This window comes from Anopheles funestus, chromosome 2RL (assembly GCF_943734845.2).
Source record: "Anopheles funestus chromosome 2RL, idAnoFuneDA-416_04, whole genome shotgun sequence".
NCBI classification, from domain to species: domain Eukaryota; kingdom Metazoa; phylum Arthropoda; class Insecta; order Diptera; family Culicidae; genus Anopheles; species Anopheles funestus.
Genome location: NC_064598.1, coordinates 69259278 through 69275588, shown reverse-complemented (window position 1 = coordinate 69275588; position 16311 = coordinate 69259278). Strand labels below are relative to the sequence as shown.

The 16311-nt window shown below is 36.2% G+C and overlaps 1 protein-coding gene across 2 annotated transcripts in view; it reads right to left on the bottom strand.

Moving 5' to 3' along the window:
* Positions 1-1886: 1886 nt before the first annotated feature.
* The window catches only part of LOC125766309 (discoidin domain-containing receptor tyrosine kinase B), a 230635-nt gene continuing 216210 nt past the window's right edge, over positions 1887-16311 (bottom strand). Inside the window, exon 18 of one of the 2 annotated variants that reach the window (XM_049432129.1) lies at positions 1887-15460. In XM_049432129.1, the coding sequence (XP_049288086.1) occupies positions 15439-15460 (22 nt within the window). In that variant the 3' untranslated portion in view covers positions 1887-15438. The remainder of the gene's footprint in view (positions 15461-16311) is intronic. The other variant, XM_049432128.1, reaches the window with a different exon arrangement.

Genomic DNA, 16311 nt, shown 5'->3' with positions numbered 1-16311 from the left:
GCAGCAAGAGTTTTGGTGTTGTAAGAAATTAATCGCGATGGATAACGGAGACACCCGTCCCTTGCAAGGGTTTGGAGGTAAGTGGATAGGAAGCACCATTGAAAGATAAACTTTCTGCAAGAGGTTCTTGAGCAAGCGATGGCACGTTTGTCACAGAAATAGAAGGGATGGTTATTTCACTTCACACTTTGAGGTAATCCTTCGAGTGGAACGATTTTCACGTAGCAAAAGAATTGGAGCTTCTTGTGCGCACACCACGAAATGGTTCCTGATTCCAGCGTGATGCTGGATTTAGTACACTGAATGGATGAGCAAGCGTAACGTAAGGTACGATACTTGCTGCAATGTGTACTGTCGTAAGGAATCCAAGAGAAGAGGGGAAAGAGAGTGAGAAAAAAAAAGAAAAAACACAAACCCGGTATGCCGAAGCCGAAGGCACTGTAGCACTGTTGGCAGAGCCTTTTTGGGATTAAAATTTTAATCATCCTTACAGGACAGATATGAAGCTGGGAAAATGCAGCTTTGGTGATTAAAATCATGTAACACAGTCGATTTTTATCATTCGTTCTTTGTTAAAGTGTGCGATGCAATGGATTGCAGTGTATGGTACTAGGTATGGCTCAAAGGCTCACAATTTCAAAGTGGTTTGTAATGAAAGGATTTGAATGATATTGTATTTCGATTTGTAACGATTGTATTGCGATAGAAATAACATTAAAAATGTTCTTTCCATGGCAGCATGGCAGTTGAGAAAGCTTTGGATATAATAGATCTCAAAACAGATGTTTAAAGATTTTATATCTATTTATTTATATTTTATTACTAGCTTACCTGGCAAATCTAGCTTTGCCCTTAAACAAGCGTTTTGTAATAAAAGTTTTCTAGCAAACAGTTTGAATGTTCAATTTTGATCCGTGTGGTGATTCGAGAAAATCGTTGATCAATTGATTTTTTTTAAGTTGACTAGGTATTATAATTTTTCTTCTTTTAAGTTTCTTTTCACTAAAATAATGCTTTAAATCAAAAAGAATGAAATATAATAAATAATAAATAAATATGAAAATCTCCAAGGGCTATAGCCTTAGCTTTTTTTAGGGAAATTTAGCAAAATTTTCTAAATTGATTTATATTGATGCGAATTTATTCAAAAATTAAAAAAAAATCAAAAAATTTGAAAATTTCTTAAGACTAGAGCCTTAGCCTTTTTTTAGGGAAAACATTTTATAAATTGATTTATTTTAATGAAAATTAGTTGAAATAAGTTTCTTTTCACTCAAATAATGCTTTAAATTGAAAAAAGAATAAACAATTATAAAAAATTAAAAATCAAAAAAATTAAAAATTTTCTAAGGCTATAGCCTTAGTTTTTGTTGGGAAATTTAGCAAAATTTTCTAAATTGATTTATTTTAATGAAAATTTGTTGAAATAAATTTTTTTTCACTCAAATAATGCTATAAATAAAAAGAAGAATGAAAAATAATTAAAAACAAAAAAAAATCTATCAATTCGAAAATTTCCTAACGCTATAACCTTAGGTTTTAGCTTAGCTTTTAGCAAAATAGCAATCCGTAGCAAGGACTGACTATCCGGCTACTTGGTAAAATAAATCTAGTAAGCCAGAAATGGCCGGCGTTACCTGTAAGGTCCTTTTTAAGCCACAGAGAGAGAGAGAGAGAGAGAGAGAGAGAGAGAGAGAGAGATCCAGTTCAGAGTTTTTTGAAATCGAAAATTCTCTATAAGAGAGAAAAAACTCTTCCAAAGTTGAATAGTATGGCATGGTTGTGATATGTTTAATATACATTTCACGATACTTACTTTAATTTAATACAAAAATGATATATTTTCGGATGATAAAAGCATTTTCAACCAAAACATAACACCATAAAATTATATTAATTCAATAATATTTCCTTTTGGTTTTATTTTTTCAATAGAAGCTTACAGGTTTCAGTTACCACTACCAGGTGTTGAGCCTTCACTCTCCATTTTGTTTCCATCTGTATCGTGTTTGCACTCTTAACCTATCTCTTCCTACCTTGTACCGGGTGGGGGTTTTGGAGTAGCAGGGGAAAACAGAAAGAAAATAGGCTTTTTTATTTCTCCTGTCTGTTTTTGTTTTCTTTTCTGTTTTTTTTTTCAATGCAAAACATAGTGTTTTTCTATGTTTTATCTTTTCTTCCACGTTTTACTTCTCCTTTCACTTACAACTTGCTATAATGACTTGCTTTCTTTTTGTTTGTATGATATTATAACGTTTTTTTTTGTTTCATTTCGTTTAGTGCTGCAGTTTTTTCGGACCTTTAGTGAACGATGTGTGCGTTGATTTGTTTTTCGGGGAGGTTTCGACTGTCGTAAGATTAAGTGGTTTTTTTTCTTTAGCTAGCGGGTTGTACAATACTCTTCGATCAGTAAGTAGTTGGAGGAGGGTTTTTCTTTTTGTATAAGTTTCACATAAACTCCCTGCTCGAGTCACTTGAAGAGGGGGTGCGAGAGAATCCCTTCCCATAGGATTTTCCTCTTCTTGTATGTTTACTTGTACCTGCTAAAACTCTAACAATTTATAATGTTTACTGGATTGTGTGCATCAGATGGACAACGGATTTTGTGTTGTGGTATTTCTGTAACTTTGGATTGCGCCTCAAGTGAACATTTCACATTTTTTTTCTTCTAATGTATTCTGTCAGTTCGTTTTGTAACTTTTGTTTTTTTTTTCCTGTATCTTTATAGATTATTCAATGGAGTGAAAACATAAACATAAATGCAATTATGTTACATTGATGATTAATTCCCCGAGGCACTTCTCGGGGGGTTTTTTTTGTTATACACATGTACTGTACACGTGTGAGCTTTGTGATAGTTTTCGTTCTGCTGTGAGAAGTACCGTTTCGCATTAGTTTAGTTTTCTTTTGTAAAACATACAACTGTTTAGTGTAACTTTTCCTTCTCTATTGTATTTTGTAATCTTTTTTTTTCATCTAAAATGATACTGGTAAATTTATTACACGCTTCTAAAATCGATTCCATCCCAGCCACTCTCTCTCCATTTTACCGTCTTCATTTCGTTGCTCTTGCTCACCATAGTAGGCGAGAAACGATTGGCGCAGATCACTAGATTGGTTTTCCACTAACTTATTTGCCCACCATTTGCCATCATTCGATGCGTTGCTTTTCATTCTACAGCTATATAAGCTACCTTTTTTATTAGTTTGTCATCATCGGCTCTACCACGAACGAAGGTTTCGCACCCCACAGCCTATCAGGGCATGGAGTCGCCTACGGCGGTGAGCGATTGATTGTGTTGGTCCTTTTTAACAGCGTGTGTGAATGTGGGTTTTGAGTATCTTTTCATGTCTGTTTCGATCTTTGTTTGACTTCTTCTATGCAGACAAGTATTTTTTATGATCCTTTTTTTTTTGTTTGTCAATATTTTTATTCTACTGTAGCTTTAATAAAGTATTACGTTTTTATTAAACATTTTCTTTTAATTTTCACACTTCTTCAACTTACTTATCAGTTATCCAATTGGGATTGTTTATATATGCGCCTACTCGTGAGGGGGATATGAATACCATCTTGTTCTTTTGTTTTTTTTTTCTTTTTCATTATTTACCATTTGTTGTGTAGGTGTTTTCTTTTGTTTTTGAATGAGTTCTAGTGTTTCGTTTCGATCCAAAGGGATTGAAAGCGTAGGATAGGTTTTTTGTTTTAGGTCTCGTGCTTGATTTGCAGGGGTCAGTTTCAGCTTACCCCAATGTCGCGTGGAGAGATCAGTTTGCTCCTAGTTTGGGGTGGGAACTGGATGAGAATATATACGTACTACAAGCTATGGATCTTCTTCTACAGTAGATGCGAGTTCACTCTCACTGTGTTTTGTTGCCGTTGCTTCACATCTGGTATAAGTCTCGTAAGGGGTGTCTTATATAAAAATTGATTATCAAGTCGGGTTTTAGAGCACGGCTCTAAGGTGTTTGCTTAAATGTAATATTTTTTTTTTCCTTTTTCACTGTACTCATTTCATCGTACCGCTTGGGTGTGGAATGAGCATACCGCTTACAAGCTTACGGTACGTTTCATAATCCAGAGTTTGTGTTTTTTTGTCTATGTCCCTTAACATTTCATTTACAATTTTGCTCCCTCTATAAGACGTGAACTATATTTTGACTCGTTGAAATCATTTTAAAGTAAAAAAAATAAATTAAAAATAAAGCTATAAATTTGATATGATTTTTCTACACTCTCTATAAAAACTTACCACGGTCAAAGTGTGTTTTTTCCGGAGGAAATCTAAACAAAAAAAAAAATAACTAAAAAAAATTTCAAAATAGAAAAGCGTTTACTAAACACCTTTGTCACGATATAGTACACAATATCTTACACATTTGCGGATTGTAGTTTCGCGATTTGGGTTTGTTTTTCCTTCACATGGCTCGATCAATGCAGCGTTTGTTAATTTCACTATCTATTGCAATTTACAATCACGGTTCTTGCGGTTGAGCTGCAGCAGCCTTCCGTTGAGAAAGTGCCGATCTCTACGCCCTTGTAAGTAGGTTACGCAACTTCCAGTAAAACTAGTACAATCTGCCAAGCATAAGTTTGAAGCTCTACGTGTTTGTTTTTTTTGTTGCTAATTTTTCGAAGATGTATTTTTTTTTGCTCGTTTTGTGTTAAATGTTACAATCCAACCGACCGAGTGGCGATCGTCTTAACTGATCGTGATCCCACCCATGGTTGTCGGCAGATTGCATTAGCTCGTCAATTCTCGGGTCCTTTTTTTAGTGCGGCACACCTTTGGCAGGTGTATACGTACATCCGTTGTGTCTTTTAGCTGTACAGGTCGAATGTGCTGTGTGTTTCCTCTAATGTTTCTAAACCTAATTAATACTACCACCAGCCTTCCATCGCTGCACACCGTAGCCCGTGATCTCGTGATCGTGTGCGGTGTGTGTGTGGGCCAACTTTCGAGGTTCGAATGCAAAAACCGCTACACCAATCCGTCCACGTGGCCTCGGTGCCAATGAGTGTCATTTTGCTTCCAATACACATTTATCGTATTTACAGACTCGCTACATTTACTTCCTCCTATTTTCAACAGTAATATGTACGTGGTACGTGTGTCAGTGTAGGATGAGATGAGAACTTCTCGTGTTCCTTTTCTGAAGATTTGCAGTAAAAGTATGTACAAACCAAAAACCGAACAAAAATGGATAGGGAAGTAAGCTATAGGTACCGACTACAGAAGGGAATTTTTTTTGAGGAAGCTTTTTTTTGTTTTGTTCTTGTTCGGTTCACTACAAAAAACACTATTTCCTTACTTAAGGATGATGCGTGTGTGCTTTGCAAATGTGTGCAGTGCGTGTTAGTGTAAAGTATTATCGTTGCGATTCAGTCGCGATAGTGTCGGTGAAAAGTGTGATTAAAAAGGCACGAGGAAATTTCATGTTTTTGTTTCTCTTTTTTTTGTTGTTGCTTTGTTTTTTGGGAAAGAGTGTTTGTAAAGTTCTTTCTACTAAGTGTGACTATGACTTTGTTTTAGTGTGTGTGTGTGTGTTTTTTTTAAATTACAATTTTATTGTGTTTTTTTTTTAAAGAAACATGAGTGTTGAGCAAGAGAAAAAAATTATGAGTTAAAGAAAAAAAATCGTTATTATTAATCCTTTGTTACGATCAAGCCAAATGAGACCTTACATTTTTAAAACAACTTAAACAAACTCAAATTAGGTGTTTGTTAAGAAAACATGAATATAAATTTCAATTGATTTTCCCAGGAAAAAATCACATCTGGCTGTTCCCCCTGTCTACACCTTGAGTACAATTACCACCAGGAGATATTCAGATGCCAACAGCAATAGTAACACCATTGTTCTTGTGAAGAAAGCGTCTCCAGAGCGAGGCTTCCCCTTAATCGGAAAAGTAATTCATTTCATTCGCTTGGCTGCTAGCTCGAACAAAAGCTCCCTCAATCTTGTTGGGTTTCTGGTTGGTTGTCTTCAATAAATCGACATAAATCGGCCGATGTGAAGCAATCGATAAGAAACACCAAAGGCATCTGTTGCGTCCGCTTATTAGGTTTTCCACATTATTATGGTTCGCTTTTCCAAGGGCTTTAGCGGTTGCTAGCGTCGGGTAGTATGGGGTGAGTATCCTTTTCAGCAACCAGGGACCTTTTGTCCTGCTGTCGTGACACAGCTGCTACGATCAAGTCAAGGTTCATTAATAATGGTTTGAATCGCCGACGGAATCGAAAATCGGGGGAAGGTGTGGTGATTGATTTTTGACTAGACTAATCTATTGTGACGAATTAGTTGAAACATTTCAATGTGTAGGAAATAAAAATTTGTAAAATAATTTTCATTTTATTTTAAAGTTCTTGTTTAAATTATATTGCCAACTCTGAACGATTTTCGGCACATGGCGCTGTGGATTGTTAGAAGCAGAGCAAACTTCTCACTTTATGAACTCCACGAAGCGAGACAATGGTAAATTGAATTATCTTAAGATCCGTAAGTGTATCATGCACGGGAAGGCACACCATCATCGATGTATCGATTTGAAAACCGTGAGCTCCGAGGCAAATGCTCCACAAAACACCACAGCCAAAGGCGGGCCTTCCATAATCTCCTTCGAAAGCCGGAGAAAATTGAGTGGTTCAGCCAGGCGTGTGTATTTGTGTGCGGAAGCGTTGAGAGAACGAGCTATCCCGACGCTATCAGCGTCCTCTTATAGGACAGCAGCCACAGTTTCCGGGAGCTCGGCTCTAAAATGATTACGACGTGATTATTCGCAGCATTGGAAGTGGATGGACTGGTAGTAGGTGCGTGTGGGTGCGAAATTTCATAATTGAATTCTTGATTACTATTGACGCTGTCAGGGTTCGTTTTGGAAGGGTGAGAAAAATAGTACATCCATCCCATCATAATCATCACGATCTCGCGTTGTGCTTCATGCCATCGGGTCAGCATCATAATGACCGTTTGCCATCAGATCCCTCGATAAGGAAGGGAACTTGGCGGAAAAATTCAAAGCGCCTCAACAAATCCATGGCACCGCGTAACAATCCGCAGGGAATCAAATTATAAAGTCTTCCATCACTATCGACACGGCAGTTCAATATCACACATCAGCCAACGGTCAAGGTTTTGGTTCGATCAACATCAACCGTGGCGTGTATTAAAGGAAGCTTTGCGATCGCTTTTATCCGGCTGGGAAAGCACTTCACGCGAACCATTGGGAAAAGGATTTCATCCCCGAGCTCCCGAGGGTGCGTGCCTGTATGTGTGTTAATTGGTTGGCCTGATTTTCCCAGGTCACAAAGTCGGAAGCTATGCGAGAGGATAGAAAATCAATTACACGATCAAGTGCATGCCACGCAGGACGGTAAATGCAATGCAGCCCTTTTTTTCTCTACTTTATCCAACTTTCATCCAAACAACAACAGCTTGGTGGGAAGTAAATAAGTATCCGCCTTGGAAGGATGTTTTTTTTTGTTATTCATCCATTTTTTTCCAATTCCCTCCAGTAGTGGAACCGTCCATTTTCATTCGCACACTGTAAGAAAATGGAAGTAAATTAATTACACGGGTCAAGATCCATTGACGACGTACCGGGGGAAAAGGTACGGGCGAAAGCAACAGTAAATCGCGCTCGAAAGTTGATTGGAGAATAATTACTGCAGCTGCTGGTTCAATCTAGATTGTCCAACGAGATTTTCAACGTTCGAGAGATTGTACAAGATCAAAGAGCGTTGTGCAATGACTTAAGGGAAGAAAAGTGTCTCAAGCCAAAAAAATGGGAAGGTTTTCTTAAGCTGCTTACAATCAAGCTGCGGGTGTTGCTTGGGAGAAAATGGGGGAGAAAATATGTCTCTTTGCTGGAACGATTAGTGATATGAAAATGTGGAACGTTATTTTCATACTGGAAAATACTTTAAGCTGGAACAATACTCTTAAAGTAACATTGTTAAAGGTAAAGGTAAAGTTTAAGACTTTTTTGCTTTTTTGTAGTATTTTTTTTTTCCAATAAAACGAAAATTGATCACAAAATTAGTTAAAAATATATATTTTTTTAAATATAATCTTAAATGAATTTTTTAAATACTAATTGCAAAATAAAAAGATATTGCTTTTTTCTAAATAAGCTTTTAAAGTGATAAGAATTTAAATTAATAACTTTAAAAAATTAAGCAAAATAAGTTCTCACACACAATTCAATGTTTATTGTCATGCTTCTTCGTAGCTACTCCAAAGAGAGAAAAAAAACTTCTGACCAAATTAGAATATCTTACGAATTTCTTTCTAGTCAAGAAAGATTACCGCAAAGCCGACGGTATTTGTTTTCTCCTTCCTGCTTTCAGACCAAAAATCATTTCGGTTTATTTTTACGTTCTTGCTAACTACCCTCTTGTGGGGTGATTTTTTTGCGGTTAATACGCCACACCCGTAGCCTTTCATTCCGTTCCACGACTTCTTACGACTGATTCCATCGTTCGGTTTGCTTTTCAATGTTACCACGTCAAAGCCGTTAGACGCCAGGCCTAGCCTAGTGGTGAAATGGAGAACAAACAAACGCCAAACGGGAGGGTGCTAAACGCTAAAATAAGGATCTGTCCACGTCAGCAGAAAACACGACAAAAAAAAATGGAAATGAAAGCATCTTTGCTAGCGAAGAAAGGAAAGAAACTAGGAATTTCTTCCCTCGTCCACACTAGGCACACCACTCTAGCTGAAACAAACCACGGTTTGTCCACTTTGGTTTACCCAAAAAGTCAGTGAAACAGTCCGGCGTAGCCCGAAATGGGAAAGACATACACACACAAAAAAAAAAGATCAAATATGAAAGCACAGAATGATGTCTTTATCTTGGAATTAGGGCATGGAATTAAATTACAGCCGGGACTGGTTGTGATCTTTCGCGGCTGATTTTTTTGTTGTTGGCCGAAATGGTGGCAGTGATAAGATTAAAATGCTCCAATGAATTTTCACTTTTCTTGCCCGCAAAAGCGTAGAAACGTTCGCTATTGGGAAGGTACGAGTGTTTCTGTTTTTTTTGTTGGTTTGGTTTCTTTTTCTTGTACGGTACAGTTATCATTATTAGTGCTGAAACGGACAGTACTACAAATGGGAACTTTTTTTTGCTGATGGGTTGCGAATTTGTGACAACAGCTGGTAATAATATTACTCATTTCTATCTTGATAAGTAAGACAGGATTAAAATCTGCCTAGGATGGCTAACGACTTTGATTCCGTATCTTTGCGCTAGTGGTGAATGATATATTAAAGAGCTTTCTGGTGAAGGAGAATAAAGTAACATTGTAGAGTTCCGAGTAATCTTCCCAAGTAATCAGTTTTTTACTCGAAAGTTCGCAATTTGAATTAAGAAAACTTCATTACACCGTATTCCTTTTCGAAAATAAACTATATTTATCTTTCAATAGATTTATTGATGAAGTTAAGTGTGAAAGTATTATTAGTTTCAAATTTGATTGACCAAGCGAAACGAAAGATCTTTGAAGATGATTGACCAAATTTAGCGAAAGACGTCAAAGAGAGGACTTTAATAAAATAGTTAACGATTCGACAATAATCGATTGGCCATTAAAACCCTGTATTCCTAGGATCCTCAACATGAAGCATATCGTACACGGGACACCCGAACTAACTTTACGGTTCCTTTATGTTAAGATTGCGTAAAATAATATTAGATCTAAGACTAGGCTTACTGGATTTGACACAATGATCACTCAAGGATTTGTGCTACAGGTTGGAGTGCATCTGTCTTCTATTGAAATTCAAGCTGTATATGGTCATCTAAGCCATGAGCGATGGAAACTTCGAAGACTACTTTTTCTGCATGTATACCACTCCATATAGTCGTACATTTGAAAGTGTCCGGTATTTAAAATGATCGTTTATCTTGAGTTAAAAGTCAACACTAACTACAGTATTAATGTTGAGCGATATTTAAAGTTTTACAAAAACTGCAACATTTGTAATAGCTGAAATCTCTGTACATGATACGATGAGGACATATAATGGACAGTGAATCAGATTGACCAGAATTCAGTTAATTGATTATAGCGCTAAATAAGGACAAACTACCATATATTAGATATTAGATCCTCCATATGGATAGAAGAGACGTGTTATAATCGGATTGCGTGATGGCGCTGATGCGCTTTAAATGCAAGAAGATCATCTTGTCATAATTCTTGATCAGAATATTCATCCATCGAGAGTTATAATTAATGGATTGTTTCTGTTAAGTACAATCCAAGAATTAATAACATATTTTACCACTTTGAGCTCTTATTAGTCATTTTATTATTGAACAGTAATGCTTGCTTTAGTGTAGACACAACGCCGAAGCAAGAAACAAGCTGGATTGTCTCTTATTTACGTTGATTACGGGTTTCTTTCGGCGATAGATTTTTTTCAACAAACCACACAAAATATTCGTATAGCGCATTATTGCTTTTACCAAGCAAGGGCGCATCTATAATTTCCCCCACAAAAGTTAAACTATTCCCCAAAAGCCAAAACTTGATGCTAACATTTCATCAAACTCTACTTTTTTCACTGAATTAAAACTGCATCGAAAAGTGATTCGAAACTTCACTGCGGGAACATGCAATTATTTACTGTTTTGCGTCTCGTCATGCACTAACTTGGTTGAAATTTTTATTTCTCCCACAAAAGATAGTTACAACATTGCAAAGTATGAAAAGCGCCGTTCCTTCAGCGAAGGCGAACCAGCAAGACACGGCAAACGCTTCCAATAACAAGCTAAATTGATGCAACAGCATTTGTTTGGTGGGAAGGGGTTTAAAAGGAAAAACTTTAACGAAAAATGGCACCGGGATCGCGTGCTCCATCATTCAATGGGAGCCCACGGGTATGATGCCATTAATTAAAAAGTTTATTTTATAATTCCATATTTATGCTGCCAACAGGGGGTACGGGGGCACTAAGGCAGTTAGCCCCGGTAAAGCAATGATGGATAGGATTCGGTTCGTCGTACAAATGTATCACGAACTAGAGCCGTCCGTACAGTAGTGCTTGTGGAGATCCTTTCCCGGTGGAGACACACAACCAAAAGGAATGGAGAATCTAGGAATGGATCGTTTCTTCCGGCAAAACTTTCGGTTCGACGAGTTTGTTTAGCGGGTTTGTTGACGTTGCATGATCGAAGATGGGCTACATTCTTCCTGTTTCGTTAGGGGTTCAATACAACAAAATCTCATCCGTATTTTTTTGGCATGTTTTTAGCATAAAGTCAGGGAACAATTTTTAGCTTTCCGACTTGCTTGCAAGGGTTATACTTATTGCTTTCCTAAGGTTTCAAGGATTCTCTTTCGGTTGCTTTCCCATCGCTATTGAACCGTAAACGTACAGCAATCGCATGGCCAAAGGCGGAAAACAATCTTGAAATCATTGCAAATCGCACCATCATGGCATCGTACTACAGTACCGCCGGGTAGATATTGCACTATGGCTTCTCGGTTTCCTGGGAAAATGGAGAAGAAATGTTGAAAAAAAAACGGCCATATTAAAATGCATCCCACTAAAGAGAAATTTCTACATCGATAGTCTTGTTGTGGTCCGGCCTAGCAGTTTCGACCGCTAAGCGCTACTTGCTTATGCATGGGTGAAATTGAGGAAAATATTTTCCGGGCATATGAAAACACAAAAATTCATATCAAATTTTCAGTCAACCGGCAATGATGGGAGGAGCACAGTTTTTTTCTTATCTGGCAGCAAGCATAATTGTACTTTGGTGAAGTGCATATGCAGAAGGGTATAAACCACACATACATAAAAATGTTGATGTTTTCTTCCACAAAATCTTAATACCTTTTCGATGAACAAACAATATTGCTTGCTTGGTTGGATTTAGGAAAACCACAAAATTGAAGTTAATATAAAAAAATGCATATATAATATTTCTTAGTACTTTTTGAAAATAAAAAAAACTCATACAGAGAAAAGAATTTTTCCACTAAGAATTTTACTCTTTTGGCTTGATCGCTTTTTGAAAGGCGAATAAATAAATATAAAAAAGGCAGTTTCTGTAGACAATACTTTTTGTAAGTGCAGCTGTAAGATATATAATGAAATGATAAGAATTCTTTTTTACTCTAAACTATTACTTACACTTGCTACCAAGCGGCCATCATTACGGTTTCAATTGATTTTAAAGCTGATCAACACGCGGGCTAAAGGAGGATTCGTTTGGATACTCAGTGCAGTCACCATTCTTGTCATAAGCAGCATTCGAATTCAACAGTGTGTACAACAGGGTAAGAAAATATACTTAATATATATGTAACCAGAGAGAAAGAGTGAGAGAAATAGAGAGATGGAGAGAGTATAATTGGGCAGGTCCTTTTAAATTTACAATTTAAAAGTATAAACGTACGCTCTCTGTTGCATTTCGATTGTTTGGTTTTTTCTTCTCCATTTGGTTCCTTTTCGTTTCTTTTGCTTCGTTACGTTGCGTAGGATGAAATCGTGATAGTTTTCATAAGAAAAATATAGTTTTTTTTAATAGTTTTACTAATCTTTGCTCCTTTTCTTTTCTCTTCTATCTTTTCTATTCCTTTTTTCCTGTTTTTGTTGTTGTCTCTTTGAAGCTTAACCCGTGTTCTTCGCCTTCCATTTTCTTTCTAACACGTTTTTCTCCTTTACTATATCCTGGCTAGCTGGCGTGTAATTCTAAGCACCGTGAGCATCTCGGGTCTTCCATCGTATCGTATTTATACTTATTGTCACAAAAGTGTTGTGTCCAGAAAACAAAAATAGAAGATAGCACCGTTTTTGCATGCATGTTTGCAAGAGTTGTACACGGTTTCGAATTCGTGGGAAGTTTAGTTTTGTTTTCCTTTTCCGGCATCATCCTCTTTTTTCGGCAGGGAATGAAAACTTTAAACTTAGCTTTTCGCTTGTTTAGGAAGGATTTAAAATTCCGTTTTCTAGAGGAAATTGTGTGTGTGTTTTTTTTTCTTACAAGACAAAAACAAAAACAGAAATGCAAATTGTAAAAGCAGCCAATTGCAATTCTTAGTGCGTTTAATACTCTAGGGTGGACTTTTTTTGTCAGCGTATGAAACGTTTTTTTTAAATATTTATTTTACTTTTCTCTCTACACTACATCGGATCGGTAAGCTTCTAATCGGTTTTTGTTTTAGTTCACTTTCACAATATACAATTTAGTTCAGCGGGAAGACAAGGTTCACTTATACATATTCGTAGGTGCGTTCCGCGTTCAGTTTACTACACCTGCGTTACTCACTCCAATTTTGTGGTTTTAGATTTTCTTTCCAAACTTGTTCTTGCATAGCTATACTATAGATTAAAAAGGAAATTTAAAAAAAACTGTTATATTAATTAGTGATGAATAACTGTAAAAGATAAGAAAATGGTAATTTAAAAGAAAAGCAATATACAATACATATCAAAAGTACAAAATGCAAATTTGGAAGAAAAAAGACAATACAAAAGAGAAACACATTTACACGATCGAATAAACGAACCAACTAACTAAAGCTAAAAAAAAAATATTTCGGAAAAACAAACGCAAAACAGTTTGTGGTTGTGGTTTTGGTTTTTGTGTTTGTTTGCTTGCAAACTGACTCTCTTTATTTGACGAGATAGTTTTCGATGTTGTTTAATAACTACATAATTTCTCTGCATAAAGCCAGAAATCGAGAGGAATAGTGAGAACTTCCTAACGTATATTTTTTTCCATTACCTACGGTAGATGTTTCTTTTTTTATGGTTTTACGTTAAATAATGATTAAATTCGACTCCTGCCCGATAATTAATTAGCGATGAAATGATTCGAATGATATTGAATACTTTTACTTTTGCCATCACGTCACGAATGGAAAATATATGACTAAAGCAACACGTTTTCGCCAAGATATCAAAACTGTTCATAATGAGGTTTTCAAGTGCTAAATTTTAATTTAAAAAGGAAATCGTAGCAGTTGAAGAATATAAGTCAATTTAGTTCTTTAAATTATAAACACGGACTAACCGATCACCGGCAATTTATGATTTGTCCCTCTCGACTCAATCGCCTCTTTAAAATGAGTGCATAAAAGTGTTTTAGTGTTTTGTATGTGTGTCGTTAGAAAAAAGAGTAAACTTTCAGAAAGAAAAACAGTAAATGGACAATTAAAATGAAACATAAAAAAACAGTTGAAAAAAATAAACAGATGAAACTTACTGATCGCGCGTTCGTCTCCCGTATTGCTCCTCAATGTACACAGGAATAATGGTTCTTTACAGTGCTACTTACATTTGTTAGTGTGTCGTTTACATTATTCTTACCATTAGCTGGATAGTTACCTTACTACGACAGAGTGTGTTTTTTGCAATTTGCTTTCATTTTTACACATGGCGCTTTTTCCATCATTTGGTTCTCTTGTTTTGTCCGTTTTTTTTTCTCTGTAACTATTTTTCGTTCCTTCTTTTTTTTGTTCTACTTTTAAATCATCTAATCATTTTTAGTAATTAAATTGCCATAATTGCATTTTAAGATTTCCAAAAAAAATAAATCTCCCCCTAAAAAAACAAACGAATCACTCCATTAATACATAAAAAAGTAATGCAGAACACGGACTACCGGGATCGAATATCTAAATGAATGTATTAAAGCACATATAACTTACGGAGAAAGTTGATCGGATTTAACATTCTTTCCGTGTGCAGTTTTGTGTCCAAATTTCGTTTTTTTTTGTTGGTGGGATCGATAGTTATTTCATTTCGTTGCCGTATGCCAAACCTAATTACATCACACAGATTTCCCTCCTCGCTTGTTTTTTTCGGTTTTAGATTTCAGTTTTTGAGTAGTGCATCGTCTTCGATATGGTCTGTTTTTTCTGCTTCGAATGTTCCCTTCAGTTCGCAGTTCGGGTACGCGCGACATGAAGGATGATTATCGCTGTGAGTATCTGACATGAACAAGTCAAAACTGGGGTCCTTGGGTACTGATCGTCTCATAATCAGATCCAACTTGTCCAGTCGTCTTAGTGTTTGTTTCGATTCACCATCATCTATCTATCTGAGCATCGATTTTGTTTGCCCCAGCGGTTTTGCCGATGGTTTCGCGCTCAGGAGATATTCGTACTTCAAAAGCAGTTTGAAAGACTTTCACTTAAAAGTGGGCTGCGGGGCTTCGCTTCACTAGTTTCGGGTTAGCGTTTTCGTTCGCTTGGCCGTCATCAACCGGACTGGATCAGCTAGAACGGTGTGCGGTTGGGCTGCGGATTGTGTTTGCGGAAATGAGTTGTGCCGTATGTGTTTTTTTTGGGAGTGTATGAGGATACGAATGGGAACAGGTGTGAGAGGGAACATTTTTATGTTTCAGCAAGAAAAGAACAAAAAATTGCATTGTTTCAATTTAACTGCATTTTGCAAACAGCTTTGTTTCTCCATTATTTAATTGTGGTGAAAATACTCACTGCAAATGGAAAAATAGAGAAAGAAAGAAAAAGAGAAAGAGAGAGAGAATGATATAGAAGAGAAAATGGAGAAATGTTAGTGAGATGAAAATGGTTTTTGCTTGATTTATTTTATTTTCAAAATGTGTTTTTTTGTTTCTCGCATGTAATAGTTTTAAGTGATATGTGTGCGCTATAAAAAAGAAGTAAAACAAATTTACAAAACAAAAAAAATAACAAACTAAACTTTACGATGATGATGAAAAAGGTAAACAATGCAAATAATCCCTGTACGCGTATCAAAGGGAGTGGGAAAACATAGCAACAAAAACGAAAGTGAACAACACAATGTAATAAAGTACAAGTGCAAACCAAAAACTCATTATTTTAGTTTATTGCAAAAAAAAGAAACCGGAAACCGGGTGCAAAAATCGACATACACAGCACAGGTGGACAGGTGATAAAACAAACAAACTCGGTCGGTTGACAAAAAAAAGGAATGGAAATGATGGAAAAAGCACATGGAAAGTACCAATCATAGGTGAAGTAACTAGAAAAATTCTAGACTGAATAACAACAAAAAAAAAGCTGAAAGAAGTTGTTGAAAAGCAAAAGCGATGCAATAATTAAGTAAAACGTTAACGTCGTAGAGTAGAAAAACGCGTCAAATTTAATGGAAATGGAATAATTTAAAATTTTAAACACAAAATGTTGTGCATGCTTTGTACAATGTTGGACGTTCGTTTTTCTCGTACTTTTTTTACAACTATGCATTCTCTAAGCTGTACATTCGTTCGTTCGTTCGTTCGTTCGTTCATTTTGTGTACTTCCATTTGTCTGGTTCTTGTAACTCTTTTCTATTGCTTCTAAC